Below are 18,796 nucleotides of genomic sequence, written 5' to 3' on the forward strand. Positions count from 1 at the left end.
AACAGCAGTGTCTGCCAGTGCATAACTCCTGCCACCTTAGCTCAAAATTAATTCCCAGTCCCTACTCTTGTCCTAGCTGGGGCATAGGATCTGAGGCAAACCAGTTCCACAGTATGGCACTTGTGCTGTTTCAATGAGATTGAGTGTGGTTTAGGGCTTGTTGAGCCTAATTATTCCAGCCCTACCTCTGGTTGTCTCTTTCCCGGGATTCCCAGACAGGCCCCAGGAACCTTTTACTCCACCTGTTGTCTTTATAACTCACCAGCGCCTCCATGTGGTGAGTCCCAGTAAGGTGGGAGCTGGGGAGATGGGCCTCCTCATTCTATATCACTCCATCTCAGACCCTGGGCTTTTTACACTATTTACACGGAACATTCACTGGCAGCACTTGAAACCTTTCAGGAATCAACATTCTGGAAATGCTGTTCTCTTTTCCTATAAAACCAGCCCAGCCAATCTGGGAAATCCCTCCTTGGCTGTTCCCAGCACAGGGCTGATAGAAGATAGGTTTTTACCAGTGCTGCCCTATGGGTGTTCACCAGCTGCCCTGTTTAGATGCAAGTTTGCCTACTGCTCTATTAGTTTTGCATTCAGTCCCCACCTCCTGATCCTGGACATGGCCTTGGAAAGCAGCTCAGCTGCCCGATCTGAGGATAAGGCTGCATCGTATGCAACTAGTGTGCAGGTAACAGCTGCAGTTCCTGGGTCACATATATTTAGAAGGTCACCTGAGGCCAACAGGATTTAGAAGCAACTTTCCAAATTACCAGCTGAAGCTGCAGGCTGCTATTTTCATTTAACTCCCTTTGTACTCTGGTTAAGAGAGCCACATTCCATGAGCACCTTTCTATGGTCTCTTCCTTCCCTGGGCTTCATGCACAGCATTTGCTCTGTGTTAATTCAGGTCACATTCCCATGACCTGACTGGTGTGCATCGAAACTGTTTTTTTTTAGTAAATCTCCTATGGGCTTGGGAGGACCTATTTTTATTTTAAGTTGCATGGTTCTAGCAAAGAACTAGGTGCTGTGCTTATAAATTGTGGCTTTTTGATTTGCTTCAGCCAAAAGAAGAGTTCTGGTCCACCTCAGAACCACAGGCTTCCTTACTCATTTCACTACCCCGGCCAAGACCGCAAATTCTGGGCAGTATTTTAAGTGGGTGGGTAAGAGCTTCTTTTCCTGGTTGTTTCACATTTACAGAGTTGAATTGCTGTCTGAATTGACTGTTTTCTAGCACTTGCTAAACTTGGACATGGGTAGCCACTATTTTATTTCATATACGTATGTTGTCAATTCCATATTGTTATCAGACGTATTTTTGTAGGAATGTCATCCATCATGTAATTTATTTGAAGATGTGAATTTAATACTAATCAAACTTAACTTTAGTAATAAACTCAAAAAATAAATTTCCACAATTTTTTTCACTTTGGCCCCACAATCATCCATGTTTATCCTATGACAATCAGATTTTGTATGTCTAAACTTTATTAGTGTGTTGAATTTTGCATAAATGAGATAACACATTGTAGCTAAGATGTATACTATATACATGTGTATACATATATACTTGCTATAGGGGTGCCTGGGTAGCTCAGTTGGTTAAGCAACTGACTTCCTCTCAAGTCATGGTTTCATGGTTTGTGAGTTTGAGCCCTGTATCAGGCTCTGTGCTGATAGCTCCGAGCCTGACGCCTGCTTCAGATTCTGTGTCTCCCTCTCTCTCTCTTCCCCTCCCCCACTTGAGCCCTGTCTCTCTCTCGCTCTCAAAATTGAATAAACATTAAAAAAAATTTTTTAAAGGGCTAACCTCATATATACTTGCTGTGTTATTTTCTGAAGTAATAGAACCACCATTTCAGTTAGAAAATTAGTTCAATTCATAAAATAATCAACTTTAAAACCTTGCAGAACTTTATTCAAATTAATGTTTTTCTTTCTCAGAAAAGAAATATTACTCAGCTATAATAATTGAATTACCTTAATCACTGGGTTTTTTATCTAAAAAATTAAGGCACAGCAGTTGTTAGGTTAATCTGCTAAAAATCAAGTTTTATAATTTAATGAGACTAATTCTCCTAGATTTTCTTGGAAGCTGTTTTATTGAAACACAGAAATTATTAAATAGAGTAAACATCACCCTTGTGGCTTGAAAATGAATTACAGTTTCCATCTAGAAAATTTGTTCATGAAGAATTATGCACTAGGAAAAATTACTGTGTATATCATTTTAAAATAATGAAACTAAATTATTATGTTATTTTCGTTAGGATGACTCAACATTTGTTGTTCTTGTTGTTCTTCCCCTGTGTTCTAGAAAGGTATACATGAGTGGAATTTTAGTGCTTCTTCTGTCAGGGGAGTGAGGTAAGTTTCCTTGGTACTTTTTTTTTTTTTTTACTTAGAAGACAATAGGACTTTTAGTCAGGATTTAAAAATGCAAAGAACTTCAAGAATCCTCTGTTGCTGAAAATGCTCAACCTTTTCTATCTCCATTATAAAAAGATTTGCAAACAAAACTTTCACTGTTTGTTGAACTAACTCTGTGCTTGTTACCTCCTTAAAATATGGAGAATGAAGAATTAATGTGGTTGCTGGACCAGAATCAAGGTGTAGATAAAAGTGAGCTATTTGGGTTCTGTCGAGCTGGTTGAGCTGCTGGTGTATGTGATAGGATGGTTCTCTGGTCTTTTGGTTCCAGGAACTAATCTCTTGTTAGGTGGAGCCAAATGACTGCATGCCATCTATCAGACTGTATCCTGTAGTTAATATTAATGTGACTGTTAAGGAGACTATAAGGAATTCATTTTTTTGAAAGCTTTTCCTGAGGTTGCTTTAATGAAGTGTTCTTGAGATTCTAGCGGCTCACCTCAGTGGTTCAGTTCTGACATGGCCACCAGAATGCCAGCGGCTCAGGAAATACTAGTTCCTGGGATATAGAAACGGGATTTTTTTTTTTTCCCAGAACCAGGAGCCACTGGTTAAACATGTAAAATACTTGTTATATAGAAGCTCGGTCTAAAAACCAACTCTTGGAAATTTCAAGCCAAATTAGTTGTGTTTACTATTTATTTCCACATAATAGAAATGACAAGAAACAGATTTCTGCAGGCCAGTTATGCAATACCCTGCTGCTTTGGGCATAATAAGAATTGGTTTTGTTGGAGCATGAACTGCTAGAGCCGTCTGAGTCACTGATAATTGGAGTTTGCCTGGTAAAACCACCTGTTACCTCATGAACGATCTGAACAGAAACAAGCAAGATAATAGACTGACTCATTATATATCTTTCCAAAGCATGCCTTCTCAAATAAAATTTTACTCTCTATTAATATTTAATTTTTAAAACCAGTCATCAGTAAGGCACTCATTTATTGCTGCATTTTAAAGCAATTTAGGAAAGTAGGGAAATATAAATTCCACTTTATCATATCTATTTTCCAATGAAATTTTTTTTTAATTTAAGTATGACATCACTACATAAACCTTTGTTGTGACTTACAGCATATACTGCTTCTCTGTGGCTGATGCTGGGTTATATGTTGAGAAAAGCATAAGCTGTAGTGTATGGCTTCAAAGAGAGCTAATTACTCTTGGCTTCCTTCTTTATAAAGAGATAACAAGCTACAGAAAAACATACAACTAAGTCAGCAGTTTGTCTTGCATCACCTCAGAACTTGCTCAGCTCAGTCAGCGGGCATTTAACTGAGCACCAGGTGCGTGTAAGTGTTGAGGCCTATTCTGCGAAGAATACAGCAATGACTACGACATGAACTCCCACTCTCAAAGTGCTCACAACCCAGCCTCATAATATTTAACAACTAATAACAAGAGTTATTATTGAGATGAAAGTGAGGTGAGCAATGATAGATGTATGTTTAAGGGACACAGGTGCAAGAGAAAGATTTTCTGTTTAAAGAAGACGTAGGGAAGGGAGAGGGGAAGATCTAAGCTGGGCCTTGAATGATGAATAGAATTTCTTTAAAAAGTCAAAAATGATGTGGATTCCAAATTGAAGGAATAGCAGATCCAAAGACATAAAATAGGGATTGGCAACCTATAGCCCACAGGCCAAATATAGCCCACTGTCTGTTTTTGTAAATAAAGTTTTATTGGAACTCAGCCATATTCATTTCATTTTTGTGTTGTCTAAGGCTGCTCCAACAACAAAACTGAGTAGTTTCACCTGCAAAATCTGAAATATTTACTCTCTGGCCCATTACAGGAAATATTTGCTGACCTTTGGCATAAAACAGCATGACCTGATGGTAAACTCAAAATGGTTTCAGTTGCTATAAAATCACTCGCTGAATCAGAACCAAGTGCTGTTCCACATTTCTTCATGCCTCTAAAATCTCTACACTGATGAGGTGCTTTTATTGCCCCCACACATTGCCTTCTTAGCTTTGGAAACATTTCATTGTTCTACAGATGCCATCGAACCCAAATCACGCACGGAGCTCAGCCAGCCAGTTGATACTTAGGCCTTTCCTCTTCTCACTCACAGTAGTGCTGTGGCAGCCAGGATGCCTTTCCATTGTAAGCTGGAGGGATACATCGCTTAGATGTCCTTCAGGCGAGCTAGAGCAGCTCTCTCTGCCAGTATAGGTAGAAGGACAATTGTCAGTCTCTGAAGTAATTTTAGTATTGTGCTATGGGGAACATCACTTCTTCATGTGCTCTTTATATCCTTCTGTTACAAACAGCAATGGTGTCATAATTGAGATTAGATATAAAATGTATTTCTTTTTCATTACAGATTCATAGAAGTATAGCTATTTCCCTGAATAATTCTTTTTGTTTGTTTCAGTATTTCTAAATTTGAAGAACGATGCTGTTTTCTTTATGTGCTTCATAATTCTGACGATTTCCAAATCTATTTCTGTACAGAACTTCATTGTAAAAAGTACGTATTAGTCATTGTTTATGTGTAAAAGTACTGTTCTTACCTGATCATTATTTTTAATTAATGAGTGAGCGTGTAGCTCCTGTAAGGAATTCATGGCCATCTGGTTATGTAAATATTTCATTTAGGCTAACGTTTTTAATTATGGGGTATGTTTAACAACCAGAGAATTGGGGGAGGGGACTCTTTAATAAATCAAGCTTTTTCTTAGTCATAATATATTTTTCCAAAAACAAAACATTAACCAAGACTTACCGGTTAATTGCCAAATACTATGTCTCGTTTTTAAAGTGCTCACTTATTACAATATATGATTACCAAAATTTTCATTCTTGAATTCTTTTGAATAATCTCACCATTTTTTAGAACAGTGGCTCTTAGCAGTAGAATCAATTGATGCATTTAAAAAACTGCCTGGGCCCTACCCCTAAGAAATTATGATGGATTTTCTAGTGGGGTGCAGCTTGAGTTAAGAGCCAGTTAGCTGATATACACCAATAAAAGGTAATCCAAAAATCCATGGACTTGACTGGACTGTGTTTGGTTAACCTCCCTGTATATATTTCCCTTGGGCTAATAACTAAGGACTTCATGTTCCCTTGGAGCACAGTGACTGACTGTGAGGATCTTGAAATGTGAGTGACAATTTAGAAACCAAAGCGCAGGCAAAAGCCAGCTTGCACTTAAAATTTTGCTTATTCAAAGAATCACTATTTGACCCGGTTGTAAATAACTAATATACTGATTATAGTATATAGTCGGTCATTTTTATCTTGATACAAGAAAAAAATGTTTAATCCATAATTCTTGGCTATAGTTTTGTCTTTATTATTGTAAAATATGGAGTAAAAATACTTGGAAATAAATAATTCCTAGCACATGTATGGTCTACTTTTCTGCTTAAATTTTCAAGGCTACTGATTTGTTTCTGTGATCATTATAACTAAGATTTATGGAGTGCTTACTCTGGACCTAATATCTATTTTAATCTTCAAATAAAAACTTAGGTAGGTAATACTAGTATCTCCATTGAAGAGTTTTTTAAAAAATGGAGTCTTGAAGAGTTCAATGAGCTTAAAACCATATATAGCTAAAAAATGTAAAGTCTGGGATTTGGACAAGCACATGTGACTCTAGAATCTAGGTTCCTAAAAACTACATTGTGTTCCCATCCCACTGTATTATATTCTGCTTAGAGATGTACATGTTGAAAAACTTTGTGTGACTAGCTGATGGAAGTCTTTACCCTAGAGCTTAAAGTCTGTCTTTAAAACCAGAATTTTTTTAGGTCTTTCACTTTCTTCTTCCTCTTGGTTGAATTTGCTTTTATCTTTAACTCATCAGGATATTTAATCTTCATCAGAGCATACTATTATTCTGATGAGGCTTGGGAGCCTCTTTTTCTTGTCATTGACTGCCAAGAAATGTGTAGAGAGAACGGAAGAGTCAGGGAGTAGATACCACATACAAACTCCAGAGATAAGCTCCAAACTCCCAAATGGGCTTTGTCCATTTTGTTCCTTGTCACAGTCCCAAAGACCAGAATAGTTTTTGATCCTCATTGACACTCTACGAGTATGTGTTGGATGGATGGATGGGTGGATGGATGGTTAGATGGTGGATGGATTGAAAAGAGGTACAGAGATAGAAAGGGTCTGAGTTGTGGTAAGTAGACTTTTCTTACCCCACATAACCTGCCCTTCCCTTGGGTTGGCAGTGCAGAGCTTGACCTGCCTGTGAGATCATCAGCCCCTATTCATAGTACCTCCCTTGCTTCAAGTCTCTGAACCCTTAGCATCTCCTCTGAATAGACTAGACACAGTGAGTATTACAGGGGAATATCTGTTTCTTGCTGTAATGATTTTTCTTGGCTCTGAAATGTTCTACAAGAAAAAGAAAAAACAAAAAAGCAGAAAAAACAAAAACACAGAACTTCACAAGAAGAGTCCCGAAGAAAATGTCACCAAAAGAGGAGTGGCTTCTTTTACAAACCTATAAGCCAGCCATCCCTAATTCACAACAGTGTTTTGCAGGTTGTTTTTATTAGACACCACGTTTATGATATTGGAGGCAAAAGAATTTAATATCTCAGATCAAATGTTGATACAACACTGTATCAAATAGTCTTTTTGGGATTTAGAGACACTATTCCAGAATATGGGTATTTTTGTTAAGTCTCATTTTAAATAAGAATATTAACATCAGCGAAATAATAATAGCTAATATTTAGTGAGTGAAGTCTGCGGAGCACTTTACAAGTACTACATCAACTTATCTTCATAACAGCCTTTAAGTTTGACACTTGTGTAGTGCCCACTTTGTAATGAAGGGGTGATGCTGAGAGAGCTGGAGGAGCTTGCCCCAAATCACACAAATACAATCTTGGCCTGCTATCTAAGTCCACATTCTTAACGTTTCTGTGACTTTGTCTAGCCTCGTTGTTCTAATTCTATAATATGTTACATTACTATTTGAAGTGAGGCATTAGGTTGGAAATTTCTAGATAATCCTACCAACCTGTGTTTTCCCTTTTGGAAAATCACATTTTTCACACTGATACTGATAGTTTGTTCACTGCCTGATTTTATAAAGTCTCTAAATCCCATTTTTTTGCTCTGAAGTCATGTTGGAACATACGTGGCATATATTTAATATCAAACTTACAGTGAGTGACCACATACCAACTCTCGTTGTAGGTTTTTTGAAATGGTAAACACCATTACTGAAGAGAAGGGGAGAAGCACGGAGGAAGGCGACTGTGAAAGTGACTCCTTGGAGGTAATGACTTCGGCTTCATGTCCCTTTTACAAAGTTTCTCTGCGGCTGTTTAAAAAAAGAACTGTTTAAAGCCTTACTGGGGTAGCTGTGCGCGCGCGAATGCATGCGTGCATGTAGCAGGGGCAATGTAAGTGGTGGTGAAGGGTGGGGAGCCCAGCTAGAATCTGTGAGCTTTTTCTTAATGCTAGAGCCAAGTTCTTTTAGAACGCTTTGTTAAAAAAGAGCTAAAAAGCAAACGGAGAACTCTTATCTGGGAATACTGAGTTTGTTTGTTTTGCTTATCAGTTAGTAACTATGCTTTATCTGTGAGGAGGTTCATTATGTTCAGTGCACGGGCCACAGCACCCTCACATTTTTATTCTCCTCTGATAATACATGCAATCCAAACAAGCAAGATTCAGCGAAAATTCTGAACGACACATCTGGTTGTGGCCCTGCTTTGTATACTGCACAGAGGACCTGGAACAATGACAGATTAATAGACTAAAGAGAGGAGGTAATTCAAATCACCTGAAATGCCGTTCCTCTCAACCCAGTTCTCTGACTTCTGCCCGGACACAGGACACTATTGTAGACACCTATTCTAGATCATGTCCATTTTCTTTGTCATGGTTACTCTGTGATCAAGAGCCTTTGTCACTGTGAGGCCTAGTGCTGGCATGGCCCAGGAGTGGTGACCTTCGTGCTTGAGCATCTTATGAAAGTTAGCATTCCTCCAGGCCTGGCAACAGACCACCTTCTTCTCCCGGTCCTTCTCAGTGTTAGACTCGGAACAAAATTCTGAACCCAAGCAATACTAAAACGTCTGTTTCTTTTTTTGATGTTTATTTATTTAGTTTTGAGAGAGAGAGAGAGCCAGCAGGGGATGGACAGAGAGAGAGAGAGAGAGAGAGAGAGAATCCCAATCAGTCTCTGTGCTGTCAGCACTGACATGGGGCTCGAACCCAAGAACCATGAGATCATGGCCTGAGCCAAAATCAAGATTTGGAGGCTTAGCTGACTGAGCCACCCAGGTGCCCCTACTTTTCTAATGTTAAAGTGGAAAAGAAGAAAGTAGAGCACCAGCCTGACTGGTATACTTATTTACCAGATCACTCTGATAATGCCATCCCACATAATAGAATTTTTATAAAAACATTGAAGTAGTAGGGTAGCAGTTGAAAGAAAATTTAAATATAATAACCAAGTGTTAAGTCTGTCTAGAGTTAAGTTCTGTAATTATCTAGCAGTTGAATATAGCTTTGATGTTTGTAGGTAAGCCTGTGGCTCTTTCATTAAAGTTGTGCAAGGGTGATAGACCTAATTTGGGGGAAAAAATGTTTCCCCATGCATTAGCTTGGTGTCTATAGGAGTAATAGATGATGCTCATTTGTATAGGTTTTATTTGTTATTTTTTTGTATTTTTTGTATAGGTTTTAATTTTGTATTTTCTTATTCAAGTATTATATTAGGAACTAGATTTCTAGGCTCCTACATCAGTGCTTTTTGACTATTCCTCATTATCTCTGTTTTTATTTGGTTTAAATGTAGTCACTTGACACACAGCAACTACCAAGGTAAAAGGTAACAAAGACAATGGAAGTGAAACATTTCCATGAGTAAATACAAAATGATGAAGTGAGTGGACTGGGAAATTCATAAAGTTCCTCTGCAGTGTCATAAAATTGCTGGCTTTTTAAAAAGCCAGTGATCGCTGTCTTTTACTTTATACCCTCCTTTCAGGAACTAAATCCCATCTTACCAAAAATACACATAGCATGGCCAGGCTGTGGTAACCATAGGAGACAGCTTGGGCTCCTTAATTGATTAAATCAGCAGTCTAGACTCTTCTCCAGGAGCCACTTTTACCAGTTTTACCAGTTCTAATTGCCTTCGAATTTGGGATGAACATTGCCAGCTGAGTTTTCTAAGACTCCGTTTCCTACAATGTAAAAAAAGTAAGTAGATCACTTCTTAAAGAGCTGTCAAGAAGGTATGGAATCAAGATCCTTTGATCTGGACACAGTAATAAATAGGGTGGCTGTGTGAGGGGCCCTTCCTGGTCAGCCAATCCTACTGTGAGCACTGAGAATACTCACCAAACAAATAAGGAGGGAAATAAATGCTCAGGCTTCTTCTCAGGAATAGCCCAAGGGTTTTAGTTGCCATGCTGACCTCACACAAAAAAACAGCTTATACAGTATTCCTGATTCATCAAAGTGCTCCTAATTCACCCTTGTCAAGTAAGTACAGGGATGCTATTCTTTTAATGTCAGAAAAACAATCTTATACTCTATCCTTCGCATTCTATCAGAACAATTTAAAATCTATGACCTAGAATGCTTTCTGCGATATTCCTAGTGGACTATATAGCATATATAGTGAATTCAAGCATACTTATTTTCAGTGCTTGGGCTAGTTTGCCATTAAACCCCAAGTAGAGACATTGCTGACATTTGTGTGTTGGAGGGGCGTGGTATTCTGTGGACACAATAGAAATGAACACAGAGATTGTAATGATGTTCTGGGCTCCGCACATGGTGACATCCCTCTTCACTCTTCCTCTCACTGAATGTCCCTTTGTAGCCAGAGCACCTTTACAATAGGAGTTATTAAGTAGCCTGAACTTGTATTTTCACATAATTTAAGATAACATCATGATTATATTTCTTAGATATTCACTCATGTGGAATTTAAGAAACAAAATAGGTGAACATAGGGGAAAGAAAGCAAAATTAAGATAAAAACAGAGAGGGAGGCAAACCATAAGAGACTCGTAAATACAGAGAACAAACTGCTGGAGTGGAGGGGGTTGGGGGGATGGGCTAAATAGGTGATGCGCATTAAGGAGGGCACTTGTTGGAATGAGCACTGGGTGTTTTATGTAAGTGATGAATCACTAAATTCTATTCCTGAAGTCATCATTACTATATAATAACTATATCCTTTCCTAGCTCAAATGTGTATAATTTCTCAAGATTAGTACAAACTCTGCAAGGGAATTTCAAATATAGGTCAGTACCACCTCTCAGAGGACTTTTCTGCTTTTAAAGGGAAAAAGAAACAGCTTCTTTTGATTCAAGTCCATGTCTTTCGACTCTAGGATGTATTTTGACAGGGACAGGCAATGAATCCATACTTTAAATAATTTAATCAGTAAATTTATATTGAAGTCATTGCACAGTTGATTATAGTTAACCATAAGAGTTTTACTACTTATCAGCTGTAGTCCTTACTGTTGTTCTCTCAGCCTTCCATATTTCTTTTTTTTTTAATTTTTTTTTAAATGTTTTATTTATTTCTAGGAGAGAGAGAGAGGGAGCAGGGGAGGGTCAGAGAGAGAGGGAGTCACAGACTCTGAAACAGGCTCCAGGCTCTGAGCTGGCAGTCAGCACAGAGCCCGACGTGGGGCTCAAACCCACGAACCGTGAGATCATGACCTAAGCGAAAGTCAGACGCTTAACCGACTAAGCCACCCAGGCGCCCCAGCCTTCCATATTTCTACTAACGCAAGGGCATACCTAGTAACCCAAGGCAGCCCCCTGGGAGAAACCTCTGCTCCGCCTCTCTTCCTCCTCACACCGAGTCACCCCTCTAGCCCCTTTAACTCATCCTGTCTGTTATTCCCCCATCTCAGGTCTTCACCACCTCTCCTGTGGCCTCATCTCTATCCTGCTGTCAGTATGCATCTCTGTCATCATAAGAGAGATCTCTCACACGATTTAATCCTGTGACCCCCCTCATTAAAAACTTTTGATGCTACTCTTTGTAAAAGAAGGTTATCATGGCTATCATGTTCTCAACCCTCTGGCTATAACACAGCCTTTTCTTTCTGCTGAGTGGGTGGGATTGCCCAACTCTTTTCCATTTTCTGGAAGGCCCAGCTTTCCTGCCCCTAGATTTGACCTGCAGACGCCCAACTCCACATGCTTTTTCTTCTTTGTCCGACCTGGTGACTACAGCCTAATTTTCTTGAGATGCAAGTCAAGTGTCATGTTTTTCTTTGAATCATTTCTCAACAGCGGCTCTCACTTCTCTCTGCTCTCCTAGCATTTCTGCCTACTCCCCTGCCCCAGCTCTTCTTATCGCATTGTAGTTTGATAGCCTGCACCAGACTGTGAACATCCCAGGGCAGGGCTGTGGCTCTGTCTCCTTTTTCATCACATAGTCTCACACGGTATGAGGCATCCAAGCAGAAGTAGTTCAATCAGATCAGAGGTGTGGAAGGGTTTGGAGGTAGGGTGTGATAAAGCTGGAATTGTTTAAAAATATCTGAAGCTGTGGGGAGAGGGCCATGGATTGGAAGGGACAGAGCAGGTGCTATGATACTGGCTTGAAAGCGGTTCCATCAATGTAAGTCCGTGAAAGAATGAACGCCATAATCCAGCTGCATATCATAAACCAGGCATTATTGACCGTTCTCTTTTCATCTCTTTCTCTCTTTATTTCCTGGAAGGAAAAACTAGATACAAATTACTGAGGTCCTTTTGGTCCTCGATACAAAATGTGTTATATCTCCCTTCTCACTCCTCCCCCAAACACATACATCTATTCTGTCTCTCTGTACCTCATTCTCTTTCTCCTCCATCCCTCCCTTTTCCTCTCTACCCTCTTTTTCTTACACCATTTGTACCTCATTGTTTTCCCAAAATGGGCCTACGACTGACATAAACCTGAAGTAATCATGGCATGTGACCCTGTGAACTTGTTTATACCTACTTTCCAATATGCATAAAGAGAAAATTGACCCCTTGTTGGGTGAAGTGGAGACAAGCAAGATAAAAAGAACGTTTTCCTTTGACTTAAACATCTGCAGAATGATAAAATACCTTACCATTTCCTTTTCTGATGATTTCCCTCACAAACATTAACAGTGAATTATGGTTTCGAATTCATTTAAATCAATTTGGAATCATTAGATTCACATTGGTTTGTTTTTCTTTAACATTACATTTCTACTTTTTAAACTTTATTTATTTTGAGAGAGAGTGTGTGTGCACACGCATGTGGGGGAGGGGCAGACAGAGGGGGAGAGAGAATTCCAAGCAGGCTCTGCGCTGTCAGTACAGAGCCCAATGTGGGGCTTGATCTCACGAACTGGGAGATCATGGCCTCAGTTGAAGCCAAGAGTCACATGCTTAACTGACTGAGCCACCCAGGCACTTCTTTATTTCTATTTCTCTACATATCTGTATGTTGAAACTCAACACCCACATTTACTAAACTGTCTGAGAAAACATTTCACTCATGCTGTTGTATGATATGAGTATCAATTCGTGACTCATTCATTCTGTTGGTAGGAAATAACAACTTTTTCCTCTACCAACTTAGGTTCAATGATTGGGGGCCTGCAAATTAATTGCAAAAGACAGTTTAACAAGGAAAAGACAACATGTATTCATGTGCAAGGAGCATGCAAAGTGGCTTCTGATCACCTAGAGTTAAGTTTGTTTATCCTACTAAGAAAAGTCCTTGATAGGACCTAAGGAAAAGCACATGGTGGGAAACTAATGACCAAACAAGTGGAAGGTACAGGAAGTTTTGGCAAGGTTTTGTTTATGTACTCTCTCATCCAGGTCTCCATGGTCCTAAATCTCCCAGAGAGGGGATATTGGCAGCTATGTTTTCAAGATGCTTTGCTTAAGCCAGCAAGAGAAGTTTGGATAAGGTTTTTAAGGCAGTTTTATTCAGATGTTTTCAGCTTAAAATAGTCTTTTTCTTAAAGCTTATTTATTTATTTTGAGAGAGAGAGAGCACAAGTGAGGAAGAAATAGAGAGAGAGAGGTAGAGAGAGAATGCCAGGCTTCCATACAGTACAGATCCTGACACAGGGTTCAAGATCATGAATCATGAGATCATGACCTGAGCTGAAGTCAGATGCTTAACCAACTGAGTCACCCAGGCATTCCTAAAACCATCTTTATACTACATGAATGGGTACAAATTCAATTCACTCAACTAATATTTATTCGACACCTGATAGTGGTAGATACTATTCTAGGTGCTAGGGATACAGCAGAGAAAAAAATTCAGAAAAATCTCTGCCCTCACTAAGCTTACATTCTAGTGAGAAACCAAGAATAAACAAGATAAATAAGTAAAATACATAGCATATTTGAAAACAATCAGTATTAAGGAGAAAAAGTAAGCAGGAAAATGCTCAGGTAGTTACAGGATAAGAGAGCAAGCAAGTTCAGACCAATAAGCCAGGAACGGCTTATTGAGAAGGCAGTATTTGGGTAAAAGCCAAAGGGAGAAGAGATCTATCAAACTAGATATTTGTACCTACAGCAGTTTTAGCATTTTATTAGTGTTATTAATAATTATTAACATTTTGACATTTACATAAAAAGAAGGCAATACAGACTGAAAATTAATGAAGCTACCATGTGGGTCTTTGTGGTGACCACTTACTTAATGTAATGAAGCACCAGAGGGAAGTGCACAGCCTTTTAGAAGGTTTTGTTGTTTTACTGTGGGTCCCTTTACAGCACAAGAACTAAGTGAATCACCACCTTGTTGTTTGTCCTTGTCAGTATTGTCTTCCTACGCGGATTCCCTTTCCAGTACCAGGCTTAGATTGTTCTAGGCAGGCAACAATAGAGGAATGCTTCTAGAAGTATTCCCATCATTGCTTCGAAATGCAGTTGTTTCCCTTAGCAACAACCTAATTCCTATTGCCTAGAAATAGATGCAAAATATATAAGCAGTGTAATCTTACCTTTTATTTTTTAAACCACTCTTGCCTCCACCCCTACCTTTTCCCATATTTCTAATTTAATACACCTTGTTTTCCCTTGGCCTGTAGCCCAGCTCCTCTAGTTTTTTGGCTATCTCATAGATAGTTCTCTGTCCCTATAGGCCAGCCCAGTCTCCTCAAACCTGCCTTTTCAATTTATATCTCAACACAGTAAGAATAGGAAGAAGAGATTTAAAAAACCAAGGAAGCAGTTACTCACTGGAATGATTTTGTCCCTTTGGCCTTATTAAACTCCTTTTTTTCTTTTACTATGACCACTTTGTTCAACAGGAAATTGACTGCCATACTTAATACATAATCTTTTAAAAGAGAATAGTCTTTTGATGCTTTAGATCCAGAGGGGAACTAAAACTTGAGCAGCTTCATGCAGACTTCTATATTCTTCAACACACTATATTTAGATATATCTGTGTGGCCAAACTCCCTTCAACCGAAAATAAACCAATACCAACTTTCGGTGTTTTGTTTTGGCACCCGGTTTATAAAACAAACAAAGAAAAAAAGGTTCTCATCAAGTTTTCTATAGCCTGATTAATTAGTTAAGCAAATATTTACTAAACATCTCCTACAAACTAGATACAGGGATAGAACAATTAAAGATAAATCCCAGTTCTCACAAAGCTCAGAGTCCAGACTGAGATGCAGATTGAGTAAGAGAAGGAAGAGTGACAAAAGCATGAGGGAGGGCAGAAAGGCTTGGAATACATCTGACCAGAAAGTAGCCCAGCTTTTGAGGGTCAGGTGGACAGTTCAGGAAAGCTTCTTAGAGCTTGGTTTTCAGAGATGAGGCATAATTACCCAGGTAGAAAGCACAGCATGTGTAAAGGCACAAAGATCTCAGGAGCCTCACTGAGAGTCTTTGGAGGAGATTGATGAGAGCAGTTTGGCCACAGAGGCCGCACTAAGAAGACGAAGGGCATTTCTGCCATGCTAAGGAGTTTGTCTTTGGTTCTGAAAGTAACGAGAAACCCATAAAGCAGAGGCAGTAATACAAACATGGACAGCTCACTTTGGAACTTTGGACTTCGGAAAGTCCACTGCCAGCTTTGTAGAGAATGGATCAAGAAACAAGGCAACACGAGAGGAGGGGACAGGAAGGCCAGGTAAGAGTCTGTAGAATTAGTATAGAAGAAAAGTAAGGAAGGCCTGATTCAAGGCAAGAGCAGATGTACCTGACAGCATTTGGCAATCAGTTTGATATGGGGACTAAGGGAAAGGAAAGAATGAAGTCTAAGAGGGCCACCAGATGTCTACCAGATACCCAAAGAAGAGAATTGATGTTCAGTGCATATTGAAGACACACTGGAATACATTTATAGTAATGGTGTTTAGAAATAGAAGTAAGAACACCCCTACTACATTGGTAGTGGTAAGAATATTGAATTGTGAGCTGGGTTTAAACCACAGCTCTTTTTCACTAGGAAAGGTATTTCTGATCATTTGTGAATTGAAGCTAATCACAGACTTTTCCTACTATGACACAGGCTTATTATGACTCTTAAATGAGATAGGTTATTGACAGTTGATTTTTTTTCTTTTAAATTATAAAGTATTACATGAGGCACCTGCATGGCTCAGTGGGTTGAGCATCGGATTCTTGATTTTGGCTCAGGTCATGATCTCATGGTATGTGAGTTCAAGCCCCACATCAGGCTTTGCACTGACAACACGGAGTGCGTGCTCTCTCTCTCTCTCTCTCCCCCTCCCTCCCTCAAAAATATATAAATAAGCTTTATTAAAAAAATTATAGGGGCACCTGGGTGGCTCAGTCAGTTGAGCGTCTGACTTCGGCTTGGGTTATGATCTCATGGTTCATGGGTTTGAGCCCTTTGTCAGGGTCTGTGCTGACAACTGGGAGCCTAGAGCCTGCTTCAGATTCTCCCTCTCTCAAATTCAATGTCTCCCTCTCTGCCTCTCCCCCTCTCACGCTCTGTTTCTCTCTCAAAAGTAAATAAACATTAAAAATTTTTTAGGGGCACCTGGGTGGCTCAGTTGGTTAAGCGTCCAACTTCAGCTCAGGTCATGATCTCAGTTTGTGAGTTCGGGCCGCGTGTCGGGCTCTGTGCTGACAGCTCAGAGCCTGGAGCCTGTTTCAGTCTGTATCTCCCTCTCTCTCTGACCCTCCTCTGCTCACATTCTCTCTCTTTCTCTCAGAAATAAATAAAACATTGAAAAAAAAAAGAAAATCTCTAAAAAAATTTTTTTTTAATTATAAAGCATTATAATAATATAAGATGGTGGTAGTACTAGGTTCAGTGTATAGGTTTCTATGTCCTTTCTGGGGCACACTAGCAAAGATGAGCTACTTTGGTGATGGTCCCTGCCCTGCCTCCTCCTGGCCTGGGTCCTGGCTGGTAGATTTCCAGCATGTATGGCACAGTATGATGGAAGTCTGGGCCACAGGAATTGGTGTGGAGACTTGGGATCTTTCTGGTGGATTTTTTGTTTTTTACTATTTTTACTGCCTCTTTGCTGGAGCCCAGTTTCATCTTCTAGTTTGGGAAAATTGCTGAAAGATTCCTTCTCCCATTTCCTTACCCTGTCAACATGCCTGCTCTTCTGCCCTGGACTAGGACAATCTTCAGTACATTAGACATCAGAACAGGAATATTCTTTTATGCACATTGGAGTATATACATTGTGTACTTTGTGATTATGTACAGTGATGCCAATGGGAAAGTAAGATGGCTCCCTTCCAGAGAAGAGAGAAGAGTTCATGATAGGGAGGTTAGTGCTCACTCAGTCATGGCATGATATCAGGCATAGTTTTCCCCAAGAGAATTCAACTAATTGTCTTCTATCAATGCTTAGAAACCTGTTGGAAATAAATAAACCTAACCTAGTAATGTTAAAACCACATTTTACTTATCCTCCGTGGCAGTAGTCCCTCAAGTCAAGTGTGTGTACCCTAGAGAGTTTGCAGAGTGATCTAATTACGACCTTTGCAGGTAATCTGTCCTTTTTATCTTTGCTATCTTTATGACCTTCTGTTTACTTTTCATTTTGTAATTTCCCTATACCATGTCTACATGTGAATTTATTTTTCTTTTTCCTAGTTAGGGCTCAATTTTTGGAAGTTATGTTAGATTCTGTCTTAGATCTGCCTGGCCTTTTTTAGAATGTATCATCTCCTTTTCTCATGCTTTTTGATTTCCAGTTTTATATCTTTATATTAAATGTACTTATTTAAATTTTTTAAATATTTATTTAGTTTTGAGAGGGATACAGAAAGTGAGTGGGGGCAGAGAGAAAGAGAAAGAGAGAGAGAAAGAGAATCTGAAGCAGGCTCTAGACTTTGAGCTGTCAGCACAGAGCCCTATGTGGAGCTCAAACTCACAAACCGTGAGGTCATGACCTGAGCTGAAGTCGGATGCTTAACCGTCTGAGCCACCCAGGCACTCCTGTACTTATTTTAAAGTTTTTGTTTCTTTTACTTTAGGAGGTTTGGGGAGATTGATATTTGTCAAATCAGCCGACTCACTGGTGGAGAATTATTTCCTTATATGTTTTAAAATTTTGGGATGTGAGCTCAATTTCAATGACGTACTGTCAGTGAGAATCCTAAATAGCCCATATGAAGGGAGCCTCCCTTAAAATATTTTTGCTTTGTTTCTGTTGGCACTCCAGGGATGTCCCAAGCTCAAGACTAACTATGAGTATCACGATAAGTATAAATTTGAATTAAACCTACATGAGGATCAGCCTATGGTTAAAAGTATTCAAAGGAGACTTGTTTTTGTCCACCCAGAACTCAGTATAAGACAGATGAGCTTTATTTTGGTTTCCCAGTGTAATGGGCTTTTTTCTAATCTACATGTTCATCAAGTTATAGCCCTTCATGGGCCCTGATTTTGGGTATGCCAGCTCTTCACCTGGTATAGACACAAAGCGCCATTTCCTATCCCCTCATGGGCATTCAGACTAAAGTATCAGGGAACGGCTTGCCAAACTATAGCCCAAAGGCCAAATCCACCCTGCTACTACCCTTGGTAAATGAAGTTTTATTGGAACGCAACCATGTCCCTCTGTTTATATATTGATTAGCTGTGTTCATGCTACAATGGCAGAGTTGAGTAGTTGCCACAGAGATCATATGGCCCATAAATCTTAAAATATTCAATCTCTGCCCTTTAGAGAAAGCATTTGCCAACCCCTGCCCATGATTAATGAGACTGAAAGCCCAGCCCTCATACCTACCTCTTGGGCTGTAGAGACATCAGATATGATGACTCCTCAAGTGGTCCTTTTTCTCTTTATTTCTAGCTCCTAGCTGTCTTCTTTACGTTTTTGTAAGCCCTACTAGGTATTTAAAAATATCTACTTTCTTTTTATGTAGGTGTTTTTAGCAAAAAGTTTGCCAGATACCAAGTCTA

At 39.4% G+C, this 18,796-nt stretch overlaps 1 protein-coding gene across 1 annotated transcript in view; it reads left to right on the forward strand.

Annotated features, from left to right (window-relative positions):
* Window positions 1–18,796, forward strand: part of MAP3K5 (mitogen-activated protein kinase kinase kinase 5) — a 201,595-nt gene that overhangs the window by 128,936 nt on the left and 53,863 nt on the right. The window contains exons 12-14 of the mRNA XM_077776139.1: window positions 2,318–2,367; window positions 4,811–4,906; window positions 7,603–7,684. Coding sequence (XP_077632265.1) covers window positions 2,318–2,367; window positions 4,811–4,906; window positions 7,603–7,684 — 228 coding nt within the window. The remainder of the gene's footprint in view (window positions 1–2,317; window positions 2,368–4,810; window positions 4,907–7,602; window positions 7,685–18,796) is intronic.

This window comes from Crocuta crocuta, unplaced genomic scaffold (genome assembly GCF_008692635.1).
Source record: "Crocuta crocuta isolate KB4526 unplaced genomic scaffold, BGI_CrCroc_1.0 scaffold25, whole genome shotgun sequence".
Lineage (NCBI taxonomy): Eukaryota > Metazoa > Chordata > Mammalia > Carnivora > Hyaenidae > Crocuta > Crocuta crocuta.